Genomic DNA, 12103 nt, shown 5'->3' on the forward strand with positions numbered 1-12103 from the left:
ATCTACTCCGCCTCGGCGACCCGACCCCGGATATGCCGTGAAAGGTGTGTGGCGCATTGCTCATCCCAGATTGAGTTGGTGGACGTGCTCGTGGACGCGCATGTACGGGGTGAACGAGGACTCCTCCAGACCCTCTTGGCGTCTAATATCTCGTGTTTCTCTAACTGACTCGACTCATTAGTCAGTTTTGGCGAACCTCCCTCATGAATCGGCAAAAACCGAAGCCGAAGGGAGAAGTTGAAGCAAACATTTCTCTGACGGTGGAGTGCCCAACCGTGCGTGACCTCTGGATTAACACGAAAAAACAAAAAGTAATTGCCCAGAGGCGGATTCGAACCGCCGTCAACACGGTATCGCTGAGTGATGGAGACCACAACGTATCATCCTAACCAACTAGACGATCTGGGCGAATTGGGAAGGAACCGGAGAAGACCGGGTCCTTGCTTGGAAGTTGCACCCCGGCAAGGGACTCATGTAGCCCACCCAGCGTGCGGCTTGCAGGTGGCAGGTCCCGCTCTGATGGGGCAGCTGGCAAATGGCGTGGCTTGTGGCTGCCAGAGGAAAACTGCAATTCTATGAAATTTCCAAATGCTTCGTGCATCTGACTGGGTGAGAAACATTTGATTGACATTAGTGTGGTGTTGTGGGTTTCAATGGGTGCATCGTGAGATTCAGCGTGCGATGTTTTGATGGTATGTGTGGTGCAGATCGAGAGTTACGATCGCCCATGGGCTTCAACTAACATTGACAGCTAGCTTCAATAGTGCCATTACTGCCAGTCAAGCTGCTAGTAGCTTTATGGTTTCAATTCCCAGAGAGAAGAAGCAACTCTTTCTAGGTTAGTCAGTTGCAAACGAAGACAATCATTCTCCTGGCTATCATTGCGTCTTCGGTATGTTCGTTCTATTCGCCCAACTTCATCAATGTCAGGTCCTCTTCCAACAACAAACATCCGAGAAACGACACACCTTCTTTCAGCTCATCTTATTATTCCGAATGATAACGAGCGATGAACGATCCCAAAACGTGTTGTTCGGGCGCAGCGGCACGGGGGCGGTAAAAGAAATGTGGTTTTCATCATATCACAAAACATACCTACATGATTCTATGCCGTGTGCTCTTTCAAATCCAGTTACTTCCTAATCATGTAGAAAAGGCCCTCTGAACTCACTGTGACTCTGCATACGTTGAAAATATGTTGTTATTGTTATGGCGCAAGCTATTGTCCTGCGAGAATCTGACATTTTTGATACTGGGGGTATGACAGGCTCATGATTCTCGTATATTACGGCGATGCCAAGCATATTTCTTTGAGGGAATAGTCACAGAGCGTACTCAAGCAAATTCAGAGCTGTTGGGCGTTGCTAGGCAGCAGACACTAAAGTCACCTGCATCAACTTGGACACCAAAGACACCTTCAGGACCGGCACCAAGCAGACTAATGTGCCATGAAAGCAAATCAAGCCTTCCTCCTTAGAGTTTGCACGTAGTGACGCTGGCCGAACTCAACTTTTGCATGCATTGGCGTGGTCCCCTAGGTGTAAGTCAGGGAAAGCCATCGCCGTGTCTGAGAACGTTGATGGCTTGCTCGTCCATGTACGGAAGCGCTCTCTCAAGGTCCTCGATGTTCTTCCGTAACAAGAATCCACCTGACCGAATCTCCCTAAGACGGAGCAAGCAGCCCATGTCAATGTCGAGAACCTCCCCAGCAAATTCCACCCGTGCAGCCGCCATTTCCGAACGTCAGAAGACAGCTCCAGGCTGAATCCTTCATGTTTTCTGTCCTGGCCTGATGTTTCGTGGGTAAGACGACATGAGCCCCATCGCGGGAACAGGCGCTTCCGTAACCAGCCTCCTTCTTGGCTGATCGAACTATCGTGAAACAGCTCCATATATAGCCCCCAAACAACCCCAGAATTAAACATTAGAGAAAAAAGCTCCGTGACATCTGTCTCCCAACAAGCCCCCTTTGGACGTTTTGCCCTTGGCAGTGGTCACACACGTAGCAGAGCTTCACGATACAGTCGATCAAGACCCAGTAGCTTGTTTGGAGTGGACGAAGGAAAAGGCCGCGGATTTACAAAGCGGATTTAGACGTCCCTGGCTCCATACCCCGGAAAATGATACCACCCAACGCTGCTGCCGCCTTCATTCACACGTTTGGGCACAGCTCGAAGGACTAAAAATGCTGTACGGCGTAGATCGCAGAATCAACGACGCATGTCAACAAAGCCCGAATTGTATTGGTACTCGGGGCTATCGGAACACACATGGCACGCCAGAAGGTGATACGGCCCAGGTACGGAACTCATCTCTTGGCCATCAATTGGAGACCCTGACCACCACACCCATTTCCTCAACAAAGTACAGAGGGAACCCCCCGCCCGCCCTACTCCAAATCTCATCGTCATGGCCGGCCGTACGGAGCGCCGATCACCAACCGGGGGGTGTTCGTCCCTTTCGTCTAGCCGTCGAACGAATTCCCTCCACTGACATTCCTCAAGTCCAAGAACCGCCTGCGCCTGCGGCAGCCCCCGGAACCCGGAAGGGGGGACCAGGACCTGGAGTAGCCTCCCCCCCACCGCCGTCGCCGTCGCAATCGGGCCGTCCATTGCGGAGTTTCTTTCTTCCCCCCTCTTCTTTCTGGTGACCCTATCCCCGGTTTATCTCTGCTGCAACTCCCTCCCCTCCCCTCACCGTCAGCCAGGTCGCACAAGGCGAAGAAAAACCACACACCGTGACACCTCACTTTCACCTTGCCTGGTCTTGCCCCCCTCATCCACTCTTTGCCCCTCTCTGGCGAGTTACACCCCAGCACACCGACTTTACTCCAGATTCCACCCCTCTCTTTCTCTCTATCCCTCTAACGCCGAAACAGTTGACTCTTTAGGCTAGAACTTGTTACAGTTCGTCTCGGGTGCCATCAACGGCAATCTTGAATTGGACAAAGATTGACATTGACAATTGGCGCTACAAAGATCTCTGATCAACGGCGCCGTCTTCTAAACGAGAGCCGTCTGTTGGAGCGGCTGTATCTGACGGGGATCAACCCTCCATCTCAGTGTACAACGCTACCTTGTCTTAAACCTTCCTGTCGCCTCCATATCTTCACTTCCTTGACCCTACCAACACCACCATGTCGAGATACATGCACGAGAAAAAAACCCACGCGAGAATACGGATACCGAACCAAATTTTTTTAAAAAAGACAAGCCAAACTACACCCGGAAAACCTTCTGGTCCCTTCACCACGCCCCCTTTTGCCCCCCTCAAAACCCCACTGACGTCGCCTTCTCGAGCTCAGACGGTCGATTCTGGTATCCATACTGGCAAAACATCGGGTCGGCAGATGTCGAAAAGCCCAGATCGTAGACTCCGAGATAGCCCACTCTAAGCCACGCGAGCTCATCTAGCGCAGCCACCGTAAAGGTTTTTTCCTTTTGCTAGGTGACATCTTTTTCTTTGGCGCGCACGTCTCCAAGGGATCCTGTAGTAAACGCCGCGCGGGTAAAGTGTCAGAGGCGACGAGACAGACGCCAGCAGCCCACGTATTCCCCCCGCCCAGCTCTTTGCGAATCATGTATATCGCCACGCTGAGACCATCATAGAGGGTATAACGACACGTATTTGTTTGGCACTTCCATGTCGCGAAAAAGTCTACCTTGCTGCATATTGCTGCTACGCCGTACTCTTTTGCCTTTGCATATGAAGCAAAGCAATGAAGAGCGTTATGCGACGCGACAGTATTCGTCGTTGTCACTGCTGTGCCAAGTTGAAGTTGACGCCTGACTTGTCGTAAGCGCATAACTGCAGATGGTAGATCCGCATGGGACTTCCCCTGGAAACGGAAACTGCGTGTGAACATGCGCGTAGTGTCGCGTGCCCTGCGCCCTGCCGCATTGGCAGCAGGCAGGCAAAGATACATTAAAAAGAAACAAAAGATGAAAAAGAGGAAACGGGTGTATCTCTTCCGCCACCCGACGTATATTGAAATGCGACGGTAGAGAGTCGTGGCCCTGGCGCGGCGGCAGTGACATTTTGACAGCGGTACTACCGCGGAATTATCATGGTTTACCGCGGTACCGTTTGTAAAGCGGGATATCGCCCGGACAGTTCACCGAAACTCTCTTCTGCCAGCTTTCGTTGTATCCGTAGATTGTGTCGATGGACGACCAGAAACCAGGGTTCGCCGCCAAGTCCTGCTAGACGACGCAGAGAGACAAGAAAGAGACAGGGTTAAGGATGGATGATCGGCGGGCTCCGGCCGTCCGCTTGGGTGAGCTGCACTTTTGACAACTTGCATCCTTAGGTACGAATTGTGTGTGAGAGAGAGACACAAGACAACTGGACCGGTTCTGCGAAAGAAGCGCACCTTGCCTTGCGCTATCTTCAGCATCAAGAGTAGGGTAGTAGATGACGAAGAGCCATGTGGGCAAATCGCGCGGACCGGGTTTCCAAGACTTTCAGCCTTCCTTTAGAGGAAACTCGGAAGCAATCACGACAACACACAACGAAAGCTTTCCAACGTCAACAACACATTGAACACACCCCCACCAGCCACTGCAGAACCAGAGACATGATGTGATATGCGACTTTGGCAAGGGACTTCTCGCTGCAAGTCAACCTCCTTAAACCTACCTCGCCATGCATCACAACCCTCCGTATCCCAAGATCCAGGCCCTTCCTCTTTGCAACGCCGCCGCCCTGGCCGCGACCCCAGATGGCCGGCCGCCCCCATATCCCACACCACCACCAACAACGACAAGGAAGTACCGTATCATGCCTACCTACCTGCCGGCCCAGGGACCTGCCGTTTTGACGCCTCGAGAGAGGTTGTCTGCCCCCCCTTCGGCACATGCCAACCCACACCCCGTTGAACACGCATTTTTCGTTGGGAACTTCCTTCTTGAGCTTGACAGACGTCCTCATTGGGCGTAATCTCTGTCTCTTTCCGATTCAGGCTGAGTGGCTGAGCGCACATTCCCCGTCACTCGCCTTCGTCGCCGTCTCGCCGATAAAGAAGGAGAGAGCCCCATGCGACCTTCCAACGTCGGACTCTGGTCAGGTTATCGTCACGATGCTGCAGCGCATGGCGGGAGACGGGAGACGGGAGACGGGAGAGGAGGCGGCTCCCTGTGTTGAAGATGCATCCCGCCTGTCGCCTCTGATACTCGTCGAATCTCGACGGGCATGCCGTGTGACGCAAGTTCAATATCGCCGAGTGGTCTTCATTGGACACGATCGATCGACGTTAGATGGTGTGTGTGGCCCGCGGCTTACCTCCTGCTAGGCATGGCCCTGCAACCGCGCATCCAGACCTGTCGCTGTGGGGGAGGCGCAGCCACGGATTCGACTGCTAGCCAGAATCTCCCCTTCTTGATCGAACCTGTGACAGCGTGACGACGACGAGTGTCGCTAGCCATGACGAGCCCCCCCCAAAAGCGAACGAAAAGTGCAAATCCAACAAGACGAGAAGCCGCGGACGAAGACGATGAGAATAGGGAAAAGAGCTTGGGCCACGGAAGGCTCGGGAGTTGCAGATCGGACGGGGATTCTTCATTCGAACCCTACCTTAGGTACCTGACCTACCTACCCCGAGCTAAGAGGGACCTCCGTCCACCAATTGCCTCGTGGCCGGGTAAACCACGAAGCTGATCCAACAAACATAATACGTCCGTACGTGTGGTTCCCTTCTGTCTGTTCGAGGCACGGGAAACTTAGCTCGTCGTGCCGTGCGTGGATTCACTCACTCCTACACGGTAGATCTGCAAAACCAACCTGCGTACCCTTGGGCAACTTACAACTGCTGCACTACGTATTAGAGTTTTGCGCCGCCAGAAGGGGGGGAGGGGCGTGAAGGAAGGAAGGAATCCAACAATTGCAGCGTTACCTACGGCCCGTGGGCTTGCTTGCTTGCGCTGCAGCAAAAGGATGTGTTTTGCTGGATGTAACGCTGCTGGTGGTTGGTTTCTCCCCGTGCCGTTCTTCGATCTGACTTGCACCCAGCAGCAAAACACTTGCCTACCTACCTACCTACCTTACCCCCTCGTGTGGTTGGGTTGGGGGCAGGGGCGCGGCAGGAGCGAGAGGACATGGCCAGCGCCACAAATGTAACGCCATGCAAGTTTTTGGTGCAGGCGAAGTTGGACAGGACGGTCCATTGCCTTGGACGAAGCCCATCCATCTTATTGCAGATCCGCATACCGAGAAACGATTTCTCGTCGTCGTCCCCTGGCAACTAGTGCAGAATGTTTGAGGGATAAACTTCATTATCTCTTCGTTAAAAAGACCCTGAACCGGTAATCACGTCGGCTGTCGCGGTGGGCAGTTAGCGAGCCAGAGGGATGATACCTCTGGCTCGGCTATTGAATGCAATAATATGGCAGTTGATATAGATGGTGGTAAGCACAATGTTTCCAACCATGTCGGAAGGGCACGGGAACATGGGCGGTGTAAACATGTGCTAGCTGCTCGATAGGTACGACGTGTTATTGCTACTACCCATTCCGACAAATGTGTGAACACATCATCCCGCTCGGAAAGCCATCATATTGCTCATGACATAGTTCCTCTATTTTTTCCGTCACGGAAACGTGGTGTGGACCACCCACGCAAACAGTCCGAGCACATTTTCGTGAAGAGCAGCAAGAAACCTCCCCCTCTTCCCGTCGTCCCAGCCCTACCCGGAAAACGGCCGCCGGGCTTGCGAGAGTCATGAACCGTTGGCCGATCCCGCCCAGACCCTGCGAGCTTTCGTCAGATGGAGAGAAGGCTGCGCCGCCGCCGCCGCGGATGCAAGTCCCGTAAGCAAAAAGACCCTTTTCGTGCACCGGTCGGTGGATGACGGTACCTGTCGATCCCGCCATGGGTATGTGAGTTGCCAATACTGGGCTGGCTGGGTGAGTGTCTTCTGGTTTTGCCATGGCAGAAAAATCGATATACTTAATAATCCCCCTGCCAAGGTGGCGATGCCTTGGTCAAGAAAAAAAAGGTACAGAGCGTCGATCACACCTATTTAAAGACACGATTCCTTGTTTATTTCCGGCTGTCAAGCAAATGTCGATTGTGGATAAATTTGCCATTTCACCATCTCAAGTTCAACCTAGACCCAGATGGCGATATGCAATCTGCAGTTCTGCGACGTTATACGCCGATAGCCGTGACGGATTCGCACCGATCATACGCAGGTTTCGAGCATCTTGTCCAGAACCCCCCTGAGGGTGTCATTCTCCAGGGCGGCAGCGACGCGCTCCTTGTCACTCAGCTGTTTGTTGACCTGGTCATCCTGGGCGTGGGCGTTCTCCTTGACCCTGACGTCGACGCGGTAATTGGGGGGGAGCGCTTGCTCCAGACGCACACGAACCCCCAAGCCAAGGACGGTGGCAAGAGAGCAGTGTGATACGGTGGGCGTCAAGTCGACCTTGACCTGCACCAGCGCATTGGGGTCTGACGGTCCTGAACAGGGAGGTGGGTTGATGTGGATGTCAGGAAGGTTGACGACCGCCAGCTGGCCCAGAGAGAGGGGGTGCTCTGGATCAGAGATGGTAGATATCAAGTCTATGAAACGTCAGTTGCGTGATCCCTACAGGGTCTGGTAAGTGTGGCAGGGGATTCGCGGCGGTTCGGCGTTAGGTCGAACTGGAGAGAGAAGAATGGGCATTCCTCGCCTTGCGAGGAGGCGGAAGCGAAACCCACAACGGTGAGCATCCTCGTCGACGCATCACGCAGCAACTGAGATCAATGCGACTATGCATCGCGATGGTAAAGAGGGGCCAACGGTCTCGTGATATGTTATGGCTGCAGCGCGTGGCGCTTGCCTCGTCTATCCTCGTGTGGACCATGACTCTGAGTAGACTTGTCTGGAAGACGCGGCATGGTGCACCTTTCCAGTCTTTTTGCTTTACGCAAGGAAACGATTGCATGAGACGCAGGTGACAGAACAATGGATAGGTAGAGGAAAAAGGGGAAAGAGGCCTCTCACCGTAAATTTCCTGCTCATCGATGGGCTCCTCAGCAAAGTCGTCATCGACAACGTCCCTGTCGGGCCATAACGAGTCGTCATCGCAGAAGGGGCGTGACAGGTAGGCAGGTTTGGCCAGAATGACATCGTTATATTTGGCATCTGGGCCCTTCCTTGGCGCTATCCTCTTGGTCTGACGCGTCGGCATCTGAGCCGCGCTCAGGATGGTCGGGTTCGCATTGTCGAGATCTTTGTCCATGGTGGTCAAGATATGCGCAACTTTTTCCTCTTTCTCTTCCTGGTGACTCGTCTTTGATGATGATGTCTCTCAAGACTTCCAGGGTTACGTCTTTGGACACCCCAGCAAGTGCAATCAGTGGCCCTGAAGATGCTTCTCCGCTTGACCTCGGCGTCGCTCTCCGGCTAGCACAAAAGTCCCAAAGAAGAGGCCGACAAGAAAGATTGCTGCTGCTGCTGCTGGTACTTTGTCGATTCGAGATGCCCTCTCAAAGGCCCCCCCAGTCGCTCGGTTAAGGCGGGACGAGGCCGCGGGAGTGAGTTGAGATTGAGATGGGTGGTGATGGCGTATTGCTCTGCTGCAGCTGCTCTCGCAATGTGTTCTTTTTTCGGAAATCACCCTCGTTACGGCTGGTGTATGTGTGGGTGTGCTTGTTTTTCCTGATGGTCTTCTTGTCGTTGGCGATGAGGCTGTGGATGGGCTTGTGGATGGCAAAGAAATTGAGCTGGCATGAGTGAATCAATATTTTTGGAGGTATTGCCCCAGGTGCCCCCGCCCAACGACGAGGATTAGATAAGCGACGTCGGGGGGTTCGAGGGGTCGCCAGCCAAAAAGCAGTTGGCGCATGAATCACTAATCTTACAGTGATGGCAGAGCGCTGGAATATTGCCCCTCACTTGCCGGAATCGGACAGCTCGTCCCCGCTTTTCAGAGTACCTTACCTGCTCTGTGTCGGGCCCCCGTGTCGTCAGCGGAGATCCACCATTTAAAGGATTCTCGATGATCTTCCAATAAATCTAAAATAACCTCTTGGATACCGCGCAAAAGGAGCATCGAACGATGCCCATTTCCATCCATCCCGTGCCCTCCGACCCCTCCAAAATGCCACTTGGGGGTCGTTTTCTGCGGGTTATCGGCGCTTATGACCCTGGGCCGCCATTGCGTTCCTGAACATCCATGAATCGAATCCAAATCCACTCTCGTCTCGTCTCGCAACTGCGGATATGGATACGAAAAAAAAAAAAAAAAAAGACCAAACCAAACGTGTCCACGACAACTTGAGGGTTTTCCTTTTCTCCCCTTCCCTTCCCACACCCATGCAAACCGCTATTTCGCCCCCATGTTACCACACCTCCGCGCGACGGGGAGACTTCTTGGAAAGCTAAGATCATCTCACGGCGCCTTGCCCATTCGTGGTCGTGGTAGCAGTAGCGTAAGGCTGACGGGACCCTTGACTGGAGAAAAAGGAGCAGCCTGTGCAAGCATCAAGGAACCGCCCCTTGCGGTTTTTCCAAAGTTTAATTACCTCTCTCCAGATCAACCAGAGAACCTATTCCCGAGGTCCCCATCATGACTTCATCCCCTTTCCCTTGGATCCTTCTGTTCCTTTTTATCTTATTTGCCGACAGCTCTAATGAACTTTAATGCTCAGAAGCCACGTTGGGCCGTTCCATTCGTAAAACGCGCTGCTGGACCTGGTCCGACCCCACGGTAGACACACCTCGTCCCACGGCACGACTTGTCATCCGAACCATCCATTTCGTCCATGGGGGCCGAGGAAATTTGACGCCCGCTCTAGCATATCATGCCGTGCCGCTTTCCACTGCGCTTCTCCCGCTCTTCGAGAAGCTTGTTGGAAGCATGATGGAAGCAATAGAACAAGATGACTGTGATTTTACTGTGCCATGATCCCAGCTGCATGCCGCCAGCAGAGGAGGCGTCTCATCAATGCCCTGTGACCGTGAGTCCGTGACTTATTGGATACTCCAACCACACCCTCAACCATCATCGACGCCCAATTGGCAACGCAATGCAGAAGATCCGCGATTCGTCAGCCGGGCAGCATGGCACGCAGCTGCAGCAGCAGCCAACACTCTGCACCCCAAGCTACCTACGCGCGTGGCCGGGCTGCTGCGCTTCCCGATCCATTTCCCGCCCGTCGGCCCAGTTCTTCACTCGGCGCGCGGTGTCAATACCTTGGGTACCGATGTCCTTGCTGCAGCCGCCTCGGACACCAATTTCTGGAACGGGCTAAGTGGCTGTCATCGACGCAACGGCAGTGCGTCTTGGTTCGTCGCCCAAATGTTTAAAGATTCCCCGGAGCGGGCGGACGGACGGGACTGGGCCTTCCCAGCTGCCGCGCCCCTTGTTCGGCCGAGTCATCTGGTGCTACCTCCATGCAGCCAGCCAGCCCCCGACCGCTGAAGTTTAGGCCGAATCGTTAAAGGTCAGCTTCACTGTGTGCCCTTTTTCCCTCCCGGTGGACAGCAGTCATCTCGCATCGAGGAGGCAGGCCGGCTTCCCCCCGCAAAGAGCAAAGAGCAGAGAGCAGTTGGACTTGGGTCATCGCCGTCGTCGGCTTCTCGCATGTTCGGATCGCCTAATCATCGGCAAATGCTCATATGCGAGTCACGAAAGACCACCAACACAATCTGACCAACATGGATCAGGAGCACGAGAGTGGACATCAACTGGGTGCCCATTCGGACCGTCCAGGCTCGGGACACACCCCTCGTGCCGCCCGAATGATACCCTCCAGATGAGGGACCCCTGTGCTCTCAGCGACGCTTACCAGCGTGTGCCCGAGATCTTGGGGGCGAAGAGCAGGAGACCCCCTGAACGAACGATTCCAGGAACCAGTTGTGCGAAAGGGAACAACCGAGCGTGACAGATGCTAGCCTCCAGCGCTAGGCTGGAGGTTCATTGGCACACGTTCGGATCCGAGGCACACTCAGCCCCAGGATGCAGGGCAAGCTATGCGCCCTGAAACCACCATTGCGCCAGTTGAACGGATAGCCGTTCCCCTTGTATTCTTCCATCAACATGCTTGATTGGAACATGCCAATTACCTTTTCCATTGTCCAGCCAGGAACAGGCCCCTTTCATATCAAGCTTGAATTGCACTGGGTGGTGGGTGGGATGCTTCTGCGCAGCGACGAGCGGCTGGGCTGCTTGTCGACTGGCCAACTCAACGGCAAAGGAGCGCAGCCAAGAAAAAGACAGGACCTGGGGTGGGTAACGGGGTTCCTCGGTATGTTCCATTTTCGATGCCCTGCGAGGTCGTCGACAAGAATGGCCACCGCTAGTTTTTAGCATGTGAATGTCGACATGGTCGCTTTCCTCACCCCATTCTGCCCTGCTCACCGTGTATTCGTGACCTTGTCCATTTCGGTTGGTCGGTAAAAGGCGGCCCTGCTGTCATTCTATTTGCTGGATGACAGGCGTCGGCAGCCTTTCTGGAGTACTTGGTACTATGTATTAGGGAGGGAGGGGGTGGTGGTGGTGGAGGAGGAGGAGAAGGGAGGAGGGGATGCCGTTGTGGGATACCGACGAGGACAAAGGCGTTGTCTCGAGCGTTGGCCCAAAAATGGCAACCTTCAGGTATTTCTTCAGTACCGACACGGCCTGCGGACCCCGGTCGATGAAGTTGCGCGTCCTCCAGCCGCCGTCGGCCTTAATCAAGCGTCGTAAAATTATTGGGAAAAGGTGATGGAGCGCGCCGTCGCCTCTGGAACGGGATCCTTGGAAACCCCAGCCGTACCAACAACAAAGTACACTTCTCTTCTGCGAGCCAGCAAGGGCAGGGAGTCGAGCAGGACGAAAAAAGCCACCAGTCCCATCCTCGTCGGGAAGCTCTGCGTGGCGCAGACTGCGGTCGAGATTGAGCAGACCCCGCGATCTCCACTAAGCTGTCGACCAGTCCCATCAAGATACCGGCTCCTCATCATCCCACAATGACAGGTCGAAGACGACTCGGGTCATAGCCAGACGAGCCAAGTCAGTCTGCAGGTGAGTCCCTGACTTTGGCGCACTCGCAACCTCGTTAGTTTGCGCCACCTGGCCGGTTGAATCGATTGACTCGAATAACCAGCTGGGTCAGGTTGGATTGGGCGTGACGCCAACCC

At 54.2% G+C, this 12103-nt stretch overlaps 1 protein-coding gene across 1 annotated transcript; it reads right to left on the bottom strand.

Moving 5' to 3' along the window:
* Window positions 1–7177: 7177 nt before the first annotated feature.
* CGCS363_v010847 (MIP18 family protein) lies at window positions 7178–8219 on the bottom strand (the record flags this gene model as incomplete). The annotated part of the gene is made up of 2 exons (XM_036642696.1): window positions 7178–7557; window positions 7982–8219. The coding sequence occupies 2 exons, from the start codon at window positions 8217–8219 to the stop codon at window positions 7178–7180; spliced, it is 618 nt and encodes a 205-aa protein (XP_036492525.1).
* Between the last annotated feature and the right edge of the window lie 3884 nt (window positions 8220–12103).

Source organism: Colletotrichum siamense, assembly GCF_013390195.1.
Source record: "Colletotrichum siamense strain Cg363 chromosome Unknown KSG_Cg363_contig07, whole genome shotgun sequence".
Lineage (NCBI taxonomy): Eukaryota > Fungi > Ascomycota > Sordariomycetes > Glomerellales > Glomerellaceae > Colletotrichum > Colletotrichum siamense.